We start from the raw sequence: 12,691 nt of genomic DNA on the forward strand, positions 1-12,691 counted from the left end.
TAAATAAACAAAAGCACTCATTTTTCCACTGAAAAAGCAAAGCAGGATGAGTCGAATTTTTTTTAATGAGTTAAGATTGGATTTGTGGAACGACCACCTGTAATTAGTAAAAGAAATTTTCCAATAACTTTGCTAGATATACAAATCTAGGCAGTGTCATATTTATGGCTATTGTATCATATTAAAACTCCAAAGGCAACCAATTTGTTTGAAATCTAAGCTCGGAAAAGTTTGATGGGTTAAAGCCCAAATAACAAAGGGTATCCAATATGTCTAAGTTCTAGGTTAAGGCCCAACTAAATTGAAAGCCCACAAGGTTAGAGCCTAAAAATCAAATGGTATCCAATTTGATGCCTATCTAAGTTCTAGGTCTATTCTTTCATTCTCTTGTTAATTCCATTTTGTTTTGGATAGCATTGACTTGAACTTTGGAGAGTTTTCATCGGATACTCCTCAATGCCTCATACGTTTATAATCGAGATGCAGGTGACAAGCCGCCATTTTTTCTCAGGGTTCATAGGAGGTATGTTAGGATCGGTTAATAATGGTGATGTGTTTAGAAGAGGTGCTAAATAAACACTTCGATTTTTTGAAATCTTTTTTCAAATATAAAATTTTTATAAGAAATTGATCTTGAAATCTTGTATGTCTATATCTATGAGTTAACTAATAACAGTAGTGCGGAAACAAACTGAAAGATATTTTGAATATTATGGCTAGGATATCGTGATAACATAATGAGTAAAATGATGGTCACAAAGATTTTTATGGATGTTCAGATATTTCAAATACTTCTACGTCACCCCTTCTATCTCAAAGATAAAAATTAACTAAAAGACTTTGATTGATTACTATGGAATGTAATAACCAACTTCGGTTGGACTTACATAATGCCAAACTGAAACTCTTAACTTTTTTTTCACTTATCAGTTGATAACTGAATGGCTCGAAAGAGTAGCCTAAATGCTACAAATATAGTAATGAAGTATGAGTTAGAACTTGCGATTTGTAAGCTGGATAGAATCGAAATTGAATCACAACTGACTGATTGTTCTCGTTGTTATTGTTGTTCGTAATCATTAACCTTTTTCACAATTGAACTCATCAGCTATATGTAGTCTTTGACTCTAACGGTCACATTGAATGCATTTAATGCTTAATATCAGTTGAATCGTCTTTTAGTCCATGTAGATGATTTTTTCTGACAGAGGTATGATCATATCAGACTGTTATGCTTCATCTGTTCTACTTTGGTACAGACAGGTCAGTTTTCTGATGAGATTCAAATTGCAACTTATGACATGACTAACTGATCAGGAGTCAAACTAGTCGACTGATTAGTTCAGCTGGTCTACATCAGTTCTAATTTATATCGTTTCAGTTTGAGCACTTCAGTTCAGTTAAGTTCTTTTAGTTCAGTTATTGGTCCAGTTTAGGTCATCTGATCGATTATTTGTTAGTTTGCCAAACTCTGAAAACTTATGAATTCAAACAATTTATTCTTTTTTGGTGTTTGACAAACTTAGAGTTCTGAACTCTTTAACTAAATTTCTTGAGATTATCTGATTTTCTGAAACTGATTGTAGATAAAATAAATATTCAAAAATGTACCGATTCGTACAAAATAATAATGAAATTTTCATCAAATTTGAAAAATCTAAGCACATATTCGTACAAACATTTCAAAATAAAAAAGTACAAAGTATATACAAACGCTCCTCAGACTGTATAACTGATGCCGAACTCTTGATCATTTCTTGGCTTTCTTGTCAGCTGGTCCTTTATCAGTTTAACTGACTGGTTCACTGCGCTTCTTGCTGGTCTCTGCTAGTCTTTTTCTGTTCTTCCCCCTTTTTGTCAACACTCATCATTCTGGAAAAGAAAAGGAATGTTGAACTCACTTGAGCAGAAACTTCAACTAGCTGATTCTGCACAATATCAATTTTCTTGAATAAGCTGTAGTGCACAAAATAAACCATGATGCTAAGTAGTTCCTGGGAGAAGATCAGTTTAGGAGTCGCAACTGCTTCTCTTTTCATCTTTTCAATTGTTGAGAATAAATCAAATACGTCCTTGGTTAGCTTCTTTAACTCTTTCATTGTATGATCCTTAAGAGTGTCAATACTTAAATAATGGATCAGCTGAGTTGACTTCACTCGAGAAATTGTAGACCCAAGATCTTGCGAACTAGACATTATGTTGTCAAGCATGACATCAGTCGCAATTGGCAGTTCACAGGAGGATTTTCCAGCAATAGCTGGGGCTTTCCCTTTTCCTTTCCTGCTGACATTGACAACTACTAATGCTCCAGGGCCAGCATCTTGGTCAACATCTTCAGCTACCTCATTAACTGTTTCTTCTTGTACAGAGAGAGTCTGAGGCTGATCTTGATATTCAGTTGATCCACTTTGTGCCTCATCAGTCTTCTTTGTAAAGATTAGTTTGTGGGAGGCTTCTGAAATGAAGAATGTCTTAGGAACCACCAAGCTAATGGAGATCAGTTTTGATAAAACTGATGGTTCCTGGACAGTTGGCTTTGCTTCAGCAGCATTAATTAGAGCTGAACTTCTTCGTTTTGTACCTTAGCTTCAGTTTCTGGTGCACTTACTTCCTCAGCCACTGAGTCAACAACATATTCTTCAATAGCTTGCTCTTCCCTATACTCCTGTTGAATACCTTCAGCAACTGATAGCAACAACTCATCCACATTGGCTAAGGGTAGCACCTTGTTGGAATCAGAATTTCGGAGTTTGACAAATTGAGCGTTTGAAGATTACAGAACTGATCAACTCAACTGAACGTAACGTAACTGAAATGACTTGAACTGAAGTTGCCCGAATGATAATTAATGCGCTGAACAATCGAAGGCAACTGAACCGATTAAAGCTAACTGAAGCTGTATAGCGAGCTGAACTATCAGTTAAGACTAATCAGTTACACTGTCAGTTCATCAAATTGTCTAAGAGTCAACTAATAAATCAGCTTGACACATCATCAGTTAAAGAGCGTAGCCAAAAACCGACAATTTGTACAAGAGCATACTACAACTTATAGTGAGAGCACCACATATCAGAATGCAACAATGTACAATTGTCAGAAGAATGATGACATGTCTACTCAGGACAAATCAACAGATATATGACATTTAAACATATTCAATATTATCGTTGGGAGCAAAGCCTATAAATAGCCTAGAAGATCAGCTGAGAATAGAGTAATAGAGCAATAGTGAATAGAAACAATTATCGAGTTAGCAAGAACAAGAACAAGCAAATCGTTCTCAGTTATAGAAATCTCACGTTTTATCAGATATATTCATAGCTTTCAGGCTATATTTCGAGCATTAGCACAAGCACTTACTGTTATTATATTTTATATCTTTAGATTAGTTGTGCTTAGAAAGATATATCAGTTGCGTACTGATAAAATTGTAAAGATACTAAGAGTTTCAGTTTGGTAATGTTTAAGACCAAACTGAAGTGGGTTATTACAGCTATTGTAACTAATCAATGTCTTTTAGTGAAAATTCAATCCTTGACATAGAAGGGGATGACATAGGAGCATTTGAAGTCTCCGAACATCCATAAATCTTTGTTTTCCTTATTTCTAAATGTTCAATCTGTCTTTCAGTTTGTTCCGCACTTTAAGTTAACTGATTGACATTACAACAAGATTAGAATTCAGTATCACTAAACTGATTCACCCTATCGAAAAGATTCGAAAATACTAAAGTGTTCATTCAACCATCTTCTAAACACTTTCACTCACTCAATCGATCCTAACAAGTGATATTAGAGCACTGCCAATCTTGTTTCTGAATATTTTCTATATTTACAATCTGATTACCACGTCTTATTTCAATAAGATTCTTATATTTTCAAGAGAAGAATTTGATGGTGAGAAGATCAAAATGCAGTCTCATTTAGCTGCACATGATGATGACATGTGGCACGTCATAACTGACGGACCAATGAAAATATTGAAGGAAAATACAGCAGTTGCCATAACTGTTGCCATAACTGAAAGAGCACCTCATCGCATCAAGAAACCATGAGAAGAGTAGACAACTGAAGATAAGAGGAAAGGCAACCTGGATAATGTAGCTAAAGATATTATGTACAAAACCTTGGATAAGGTTACATTCAGTAAGATCAATATGTGCAAAACAGCAAAAGAAATCTGGGAGAAACTGGTCCAATTATGCAAAGGAAATGAGCAAATTAAAGAGAACAAACTCTCAGTCGCGGTACATAAATTTGAAACATCAAAATGAAGAGAGGAGAGTCAATGAATGAGCACGACGAATGAGTAAGCAACATTATCAATGAACTGAATGCACTTGGGAAAGTGTATTCAAATAAAGAAGTTGCGTTGAAGGTGGTTCGAGGTCTTCCCAAAGAATGAGATGTAAAAATGATGGCTATGAGATAATCCAAAGACCTGAATAAGATAGAATTACATGACTTATTTGCTGATCTCAAAGCTTATGAGTTCGAACTGCAGACAAGAGAAGGAAAACCTTCAACACCAACAGTCACATCTGCTCTAAGTGCCATCAAACTGGAACCAACTGGTTCAGCTGAGAAGACTGCAGAACAACTGAGTAATGACACAATGTCATTATTTGTCAAGAAATTTAAAAATTTATGAGAAGAAATCAAATTTCTTTCCCAGCGACAATATCAGAAAACCAATTCAAAGGAAGAGCCAAATTCTTGCTACAACTGTGGCAAAACTATGACATGTTGAGTGTCCTAAACCAAAGAAGGACATTCGACATTAAACTGAAAAAGGAAAGAAGTCAGTTGAGTTCAAAAGACGAGACAAAAATGGTAAAAGATCATTCAAGAAGAAACATGAGGTCCTGTTAGCGGAAGAAAGCAAATCCAAATGGGCAGAAAAAAACAGTGAATAGTCGGAGTCTGAGAGCTTGAGCAGCTCTTGCGATGAAGATGAAGTAAAATGCTTAATGGCCAATGATGCAGAACTGGAATCAACTAGTGAACAAGTATTTGATTTCAGTTCAACTGATTTTACACGAAAAGAACTCATTTCTACACTGCATGACATGGTCAATGAGTATCACAAGCTTGTTCTTTCATTTGAAAAAGCCAAAGCTAAACAAACCGATTCCCAAGACAACAAAACTAAACTGATGAGTCAGTTGAATTGTTGAGTCTCAAAAGAGAGATTGCAAAGCAGAAAGCTGAATTGATTGAGTACCAATATTTGATTCAGCAGTTGAAAATGTAATTTCAAAACAAACTGATCTGGTTCAAGCATGGAACAAGTCATCAGTCACGCTAAATGAAATGAAATGTTTACAAAAATCAGTTAACAAAACCGGTTTAGGCTTTAATAACAATGATGAAACCTCTGCAAGTGATACAATGCCAAAGTTGAATGAGCACAAAGGGAAGTATATTAACTTTGTGAAATCAACTGTGGTAAACGAACTCTCAGAACCAAGTAAACATACTGTCCAATCGATGGAAAACAAGAACAAGGCTAAACGGTATGGAATTGGATATAGCCCCAAGAGTTCAACTGATTCGCGAACCTGGTCACCTAAAAGGTTCAGCTATAAAAATCAGTACTCTGAGGATGACTATTACAATTATTACAACTGTAAGCCAGTTTAGAAGAGATATCAGATAAACAATCAGTTGAAAAAGGTTAAAAATCATATTGTTGCTTCTGCACACAACACACCAAAAACACACAAGTCAGGAAAAATCATCTGGAACACAGTAACTGGAAAGTCAGTCAGACTGATCTAAGTCTGGGTTCCCAAAAGACTAATCAGTTTAGGACCCAAATAGATGTGAGTACCAAAATTATTCATTGTATGTGATTGCAGGTGACATGTACATCAGCAAAAAAAATCAATTTGGTACTTAGACAGTGGATGCTCGCGATACATGACAGGGGATGATGATTTGCTATCCCAACTGATCAAATACTCTGGTCCGGACATCAGTTTTGGAGACTACTCTAAAGGTAGAATTGTGGGTAAGGTTATGTTTATCCATGGTAACATTATTATTAATGATGTCTTACTTGTTGATAATTTGAAGTATAACTTGGTTAACATTAGTCAGTCACGCGACAATAATTTTTCAGTTCAGTTCAACAAACACACGTGCACAGTAAAGAACTCAACTGATGACATCATTATTACTGGTAATAGTTGTGGTAACACCTACAAGGTGAGTTGGACTAATCAACCTAATGCACCAATTTGTTTTGTAGCTTCAAAATATTCTAAAAACTGGTTGTAGCATAAAAGGTTGAACCACTTGAATTTCAAATCCATAGCTCATCTGAGTGATCTTGTAACTGGTCTGCCTAAAATTGATTTCTCAATAAATAAAATTTGGTCAGCATGTTTGTAATGTACCATATTCTTAAACATACCTAAAATTTGCGAAAAATAAAATTTTTTCTTAAATAAGAAACTCTTATTCAAAATGCCAAATAATTAAAATGCTTGTAAATATATTTGAAATTGTAAACAACTTGCAACAAATACTTGTTTAAAACATCATGAAATAATTCGTCAAAATCAGAGTAAATGAAATAACATGCATAAAAATCCTTAAACTTAAGCGTTCCTCGGGTTAGTCCTCCACCTAGTCCGAGCCATCTCATTGGTCTCCGCTTTTAGTCTCCTCAAACTCGTCCTCACCTTCATCGATCAAGTTTAATGAGTCTAAAGACTCAGAGTCTAAAGACTCATCATGTATAAACTGGGAATAGCAAGTAACGTATAATAAAAACACATAAATTTTTAAATTAACACATACCTAACTTTACTTTGAACATACCTACATAAAGATAGACGTGCCATCGATTTATAAACATTTTCATAAACAAAATTGCATCGTACATACTTAAACATGCATATCATCATCATTTTGCGTAGAGATATGTTTCAAAGCAAGTGACCCATAACATAGTGAACCTGATCAGACTAAACCATAGTACTGGGCTGGCAGTGATCTTCACTACCACATACATAAGATCCCAGGTCATATTTTAACGGGTGGAGTTGTCCCTGGTCATACTTTACCGCTTTCAATCCTGATAAAAACCCGTTCATACTTTATCGGGGTGGAGAGGTCCTCAGACACGTTCTCTGGCTTCCATACTCGTTCATATTTGGTCACAAATAATTATCATACTTAAAAAATATAAAATATTTTCTTTGCACGTCGAACATACTAATACATTATGCATGCCTGCCCAAGACATTTTTTTTAAAATTATTATTCTATTTAGAAAGATTGGCGCTCGGGCGGTAAAATCTTACCACTCAGGCGCCGTCCACTCGTTTGGGCTCGAAAATTCTTAAAAAATAACATATTTTTACACAGTTTGAGCAGTCACACGAAAATGATCATAACTAACTTGATTCTTATCCGGAAATGAATTTCTGACTCAACTTGTCTCTCTTCCCAAGCTTTATAACACTCGTCATGGGAGCTATCTTCACAAATACGTGATCTTCTATGGAAAATTCGAGATCCCTTCTCCTCTTGTAGCATAACTCTTTTAGTGGCTCTAGGCGGCCTACATCCTATCTCGGATCTTGACCACCACGTCTACAGTGTGCTGAACAATCTCTGGGCCAAATTCTGATTCCTCCCCGAGTTCATCCCAATGAATCAGTGATCTGAACTTCCTTCCATACTGTGCTTCGTAGGGAGCCATACCTATAGATGATTGGAAATTGTTGTTGTAGGTGAACTCCACTAGAGGTAGCTTTGATTCCCAATTTCCATGGAAGTCGATCACACATGCTCGTAACAAATCTTCCAAAATCTGAATCACTAGCTCAGACTGACCATCTTTCTGAGGGTGGAATGCAGTACTGAAGAGTAACTCATTCCCATAGCTGCATGTAAACTCTTCCAAAAGGACAATGTGAATCTCGGGTCCCTGTCAGACACAATAGAAACTAGGATCCCGTGCAATCTGACTATCTCTCGAATATAGAGCTCTGCATACCGAGTCATGGAGAACGTCGCCTTCACCAGTAAGAAATGTGCCGATTTAGTAAGTCAATCAACTATAACCCAAATAGCATTGGATCCTCTAACTGACCTCGGCAATCCAACAACGAAATCCATGGTGATATTCTCCCATTTCCACTTGAGAATATGGAGCGGCTTAAGCATCCTTGCTGGACTCTGATGCTCTGCTTTCACTTGCTGACAAGTGAGACATTCAGATACAAATCGGCGAATATCTCGCTTCATCCCTGGACAACAATACAGCATCTGTAAGTCCTTGTACATCTTGGTACCCCCTGGATGGATAGAATATAGAGATGTATGTGCCTTTGTCAAAATATCATCTCTGATCGAATCAACACTAGGCACCCCTATCCTTCCTCTGTACCTCATGATATCATCAGACACTGTGCAGAGTACGTTGCCCTTTGCTTCATCCTTCACTCTTCTTTGGTCTAGCAAAGAAGACTGGATTGTCAGATTAGACAACTTGGGAGCTCTGCCATTAGGATAAACTTCTAGGCCAAACATCTGAATCTCTGACTGAAGAGATCTCTGCGCTGATAGTTGCGCTATGACCGCTACTTTCCTTCTCAAAGCATCTGCCACAACATTAGCTTTCCCTGGATGGTAGCTAATTTCACAATTGTAGTCTTTTACTAACTCCAACCACCGTATTTGTCTCATGTTCAGCTCTTTCTGCGTGAAGAAGTACTTGAGACTCTTGTGATCAGTGAATATCTCGCGTACAAATAATGTCTCCATATCTTCAATGCAAAGACAACGACAGCTAACTCGAGATCATGAGTCGGGTAGTTCTTCTCATGCACTTTCAACTGTTTGGAGGCATATGCTATAATCGACCATGCTGCATCAATACTGTGTATAAACCGAGCTTAGATGCATCGTTGTACAACACAAAATTTCCTTGCCCTGACGGCATGCTGAAACTGGCGCTGTAATAAGAGCTTTCTTCAAAGTATCGAAGCTTTTCTAGCAATCATCACTCCACAAAAATTTAGCATTTTTCTTGGTCAATGAAGTGAGTGGCACTGCAATAGAAGAAAACCACTGAATAAATTTCCTGTAGTAGCCTGCCAAGCCAAGGAAACTACAGATCTCTGATGCATTCTTCGGCTCGACCCATTCTTTCACTACTGCCACTTTAAATGGATCTACCTCAATGCCGCTGCTAGATATGATATGTCCAAAAAATGCTACTTTCTCCAACCAGAATTCACACTTACTGAATTGTGCAAACAACTTGCGGCTCTTCAAGACTTGAAAAACAGTACCCAAATGCTGATTGTGCTCCTCATGGCTCTTCGAGTATATAAGAATGTCGTCAATGAATACTATGACGAATTGATCAAGGTAGGGCTGAAATACTCGATTCATTAGGTCCATAAAAATTGCTGGAGCATTCGCAAGTCCAAATTGCATCACTAAAAACTTGTAGTTCCCATATATAGTTCAGAAGGCCGTCTTATGAACATTTGCATCCTTTACCTTCAATTGATGATACCCAGAACATAGATCTATCTTAGAGAACAGTGATGCTCCTTGCAACTGATCGAATAAGTCCTCGATCCTTGGTAATTGGTATTTGTTCTTGATCATTGCCTTGTTCAATTTTCGGTAATTGATACACAACCTCATGCTTCCATCTTTATTCTTTATGAAGAGCACTGGTTCACCCCATGGTGAGAAATTAGGGCGGATGAATTCTTTGTCTAAGAGCTCCTGAATTTGCTGTTTGAGCTCTAACATCTCTGCTAGATCAAAATGGTACGATGCCTTGGAGATTGGCACAATGCCTGGCACAAGATCAATGGCGAACTCCACCTCTCTCTCTGGTGGAAGGCCTGTGACATCCTTTGGGAAAACGTCAGGAAAATCTCTGACAACTGGTACATCAGATATCGACAGGGTGGGTGCGTTAGGTGTTAAAATAAAATTATACCCCGAAATACTAATCTTAGCCTCATGCATAGGTGGAAAACTCTATCCAAGGTCTCCAAAAGTACAAAAACAACATATTAATATCCCCAAGTAAAATTCGAAACATTCATGACCAAAAATAAATATTGTGCTGAATTAAATAGGTTACCAGTCAGTAGATTCGTGTCTGGGTTCGCCTCTTCGCATGCATGGCAAACACTCTCCCCTGGGTTGGCTGCCTCCACTGCGGACAGTCATTCAGCATGTGGTCACTATCTCCACACTGGAAACTTTTGCCTGAGCCCCATAAACACTGCCCCATATGACGACGGTTGCATTTCGTGCACGGTGGGTACTCTCCAGGCTTCTGAGGAGCCTTCTGTTGCTGAATAGGACCTTTGCCTTTTGGCGGTCCTTGGAACAACCTCTTTCCCTACTGACCCTAGAAAGGCCTTTTAAACTGCTGTTGCTGTGAATGGTGCTGCTGGGGCGCCTGATAGGGTCTCTTGCCCTGTCTGTCATTCTCAATATCTTTTTGGTCTTGTTCAGCCACCAAAGCTCTCGATACCACAACAACATAGATAGTAGGACCAACAACTCTAACATGATGGCGCAAGATCGACTGTAATCCATCAAGGAAGTACCTAAACTTTTCCCTGACATCGTTTGAAATTAGGGGCACAAAGTGACACCCTCTCTCAAATTTCCTCACAAATTCGGCTACACTACTGTCTCCCTGCCGCAAAGTCATAAACTCCCTGGTCAGTCGGGAGCGTACTTCCTCAGTGAAGTACTTAGAGTAAAACACTTCCTTGAAACCCTCACAAGTAAGGGTCTGCAAATTCACTGACATAGACGCGCTCTCCCACCAAAGTCTGGTGTCCCCTATCAACAGAAAGATGGCACATCTGACTTTGTCTGCATCCTGCAGCTCCATAAATGTGAATATCACTTTGATGGACTTAATCCATCCTTCAGCTATCATCAGGTCAGTAGTCCCCGAGAGCTCATTTGGATCCATCCTCCTGAATCTCTCATACACCGCCTCTGGCCTGGGTGGCCTCGCTACAGTATCTACTCTAGCATTATTCTACGTAAATTGTGCGAAGAACTGAGTCATTCCTGCAAGCATCTGCGCCTTCATATCTGGTGGTGGATGAGGAGGAGTGGCTCTCTCCTCATCCCGAGCCTCTCTATCCTCTTCACTTGCTCCCCGTTCAATCATACGTCTAGGAGACATATTGTTCCACAATTTACCTAACATGTAAACCAAAATGCATGAACATAATATCCATATCATCATAAGATGAACGTAAATCGAACTTAAACGTGTAATTCTGAAATCATGACTTTGATGCTTACTACATGAAGAATTTTTAAAATTTACAGACTTGAGACGTGACTTCGCGAGCTTCTCATAACTGGTAGTAGACATAACCCTTTACAAGAACACGCTCTGATGCCAACTGTAATGTACCGTATTGTTAAACATACTTAAAATTTGTGGAAAATAAAAAATTTTCTTAAATAAGAATTCTCATTCAAAATGCCAAATAATTAAAATGCTTGAACAAATATTTGAAATTGTAAACAACATGCAACAAGTACTTGTTTAAAACACTATGAAGTAATTCGTCAAAATCAGAGTAAATGAAATAACATGCATAAAAATCCTTAAACTTAAGCGGACCTCGGGTTAGGCCATCTCACTGGTCTCCGCCTCTCGTCCCCTGAAACTCGTCCTCACCTGCATCAATCAAGTCTAGTGAGTCTAAAGACTCAACATGTATAAACTGGAGATAACAAGTAACGTATAATAAAACCACATTCATTTTAAAGTAACACATATATAACTTAACTTTGAACATACCTACATAAACATAAACATGCCATCGATTTATAAAAATGTTCATAAACGTAATTGCATCATACATACTTAAACTTGCATATCATCATCATTTTGCGTAGAGATATGTTTCAAAGAAAGTGACCCATAACATAGTGTGCCTGATCAGACTAAACAACAGTACTGGGCTCCCAGGGATGCCCACTACCACATACATAATATCACTGGTCATAATTTACCGGGTGGATTGGTCCCTAGTCATAATTTACCGCTTTCCAATCTTGATCAAAACCCGATAATACTTTACTGAGGTGGAGAGGTCCCCGGACACGTTCTCCGGCTTCCAAACCCGTTCATATTTGGTCACAAGACAATTAACATACCTCAAAAACATAAAATATTTGATTTGCACGTCGAACATACTAATACATTATACATGCCTGACCAAGACAATTATTAATTTTTTTAAGAAAGCTTGGCGCTCGGGTAGTAAAATCTTACTCACTCGGTTGGGCTCGAAAATTCTCAAAGAAAAAAAAACACATTTTTACACAGTTCTATCAGTCACAAAAAAATGATCATAACTCACTCGTTTCTTATTAAAAATTACGAATTTACTGTCAAATCAAAGATATAAAAAATTACTACATTTTATATATTGAAAGTTTTTCCAGGAAACCAACCTAAAATTCGCAGGATTCGAACTGACAACATATTCGGTTTTTGAGATCTAAAATTCGTTCCAAAATCGTTTCAAACATTTTTGCTCAAACTTTGCATAATATAAACGGATTTTACACACAATATACATAAAAATATTACTATGACAAGATTGATGCGAAAAATGAAGGAAAATACATGCCTTTGCATCTAAACGCTTGAAGATAAC

The 12,691-nt window shown here is 37.5% G+C and overlaps 2 protein-coding genes across 2 annotated transcripts; both read right to left on the reverse strand.

The window, feature by feature from the left end:
• Nucleotides 1–8,063: 8,063 nt before the first annotated feature.
• On the reverse strand, nucleotides 8,064–9,785 carry LOC140830194 (uncharacterized). Its single transcript, XM_073193479.1, has 3 exons — nucleotides 9,639–9,785; nucleotides 9,131–9,338; nucleotides 8,064–8,617 (listed from the first exon to the last, which is right to left on the reverse strand). Exons 1-3 carry the CDS (start codon nucleotides 9,783–9,785, stop codon nucleotides 8,064–8,066), a joined length of 909 nt encoding a protein of 302 aa, XP_073049580.1.
• A 613-nt stretch (nucleotides 9,786–10,398) lies between these two features.
• On the reverse strand, nucleotides 10,399–10,977 carry LOC140830195 (uncharacterized). The gene is made up of 2 exons (XM_073193480.1): nucleotides 10,735–10,977; nucleotides 10,399–10,692 (listed from the first exon to the last, which is right to left on the reverse strand). Exons 1-2 carry the CDS (start codon nucleotides 10,975–10,977, stop codon nucleotides 10,399–10,401), a joined length of 537 nt encoding a protein of 178 aa, XP_073049581.1.
• Nucleotides 10,978–12,691: the final 1,714 nt, after the last annotated feature.

The sequence above is a fragment of the Primulina eburnea genome, chromosome 4 (assembly GCF_022965805.1).
Source record: "Primulina eburnea isolate SZY01 chromosome 4, ASM2296580v1, whole genome shotgun sequence".
Taxonomy (NCBI): Eukaryota; Viridiplantae; Streptophyta; class Magnoliopsida; order Lamiales; family Gesneriaceae; genus Primulina; species Primulina eburnea.

Excerpts from the sequence above, each read along its gene's own strand:
- LOC140830194 (XM_073193479.1), bottom strand. The coding sequence starts at position 9,785 with ATGTTAGAGCTCAAACAGCAAATTCAGGAGCTCTTAGACAAAGAATTC. Across the intron at positions 9,339-9,638 it reads ATTACCGAAAATTGAACAAG|AGCCATGAGGAGCACAATCA; the intron begins GCAATGATCAAG and ends ATATACTCGAAG. Across the intron at positions 8,618-9,130 it reads GAAGAATGCATCAGAGATCT|ATGCTTTGAGAAGGAAAGTA; the intron begins GTAGTTTCCTTG and ends ATGTTGTGGCAG.
- LOC140830195 (XM_073193480.1), bottom strand. The coding sequence starts at position 10,977 with ATGGATCCAAATGAGCTCTCGGGGACTACTGACCTGATGATAGCTGAA. Across the intron at positions 10,693-10,734 it reads CTAAGTACTTCACTGAGGAA|GGAGACAGTAGTGTAGCCGA; the intron begins GTACGCTCCCGA and ends ACTTTGCGGCAG.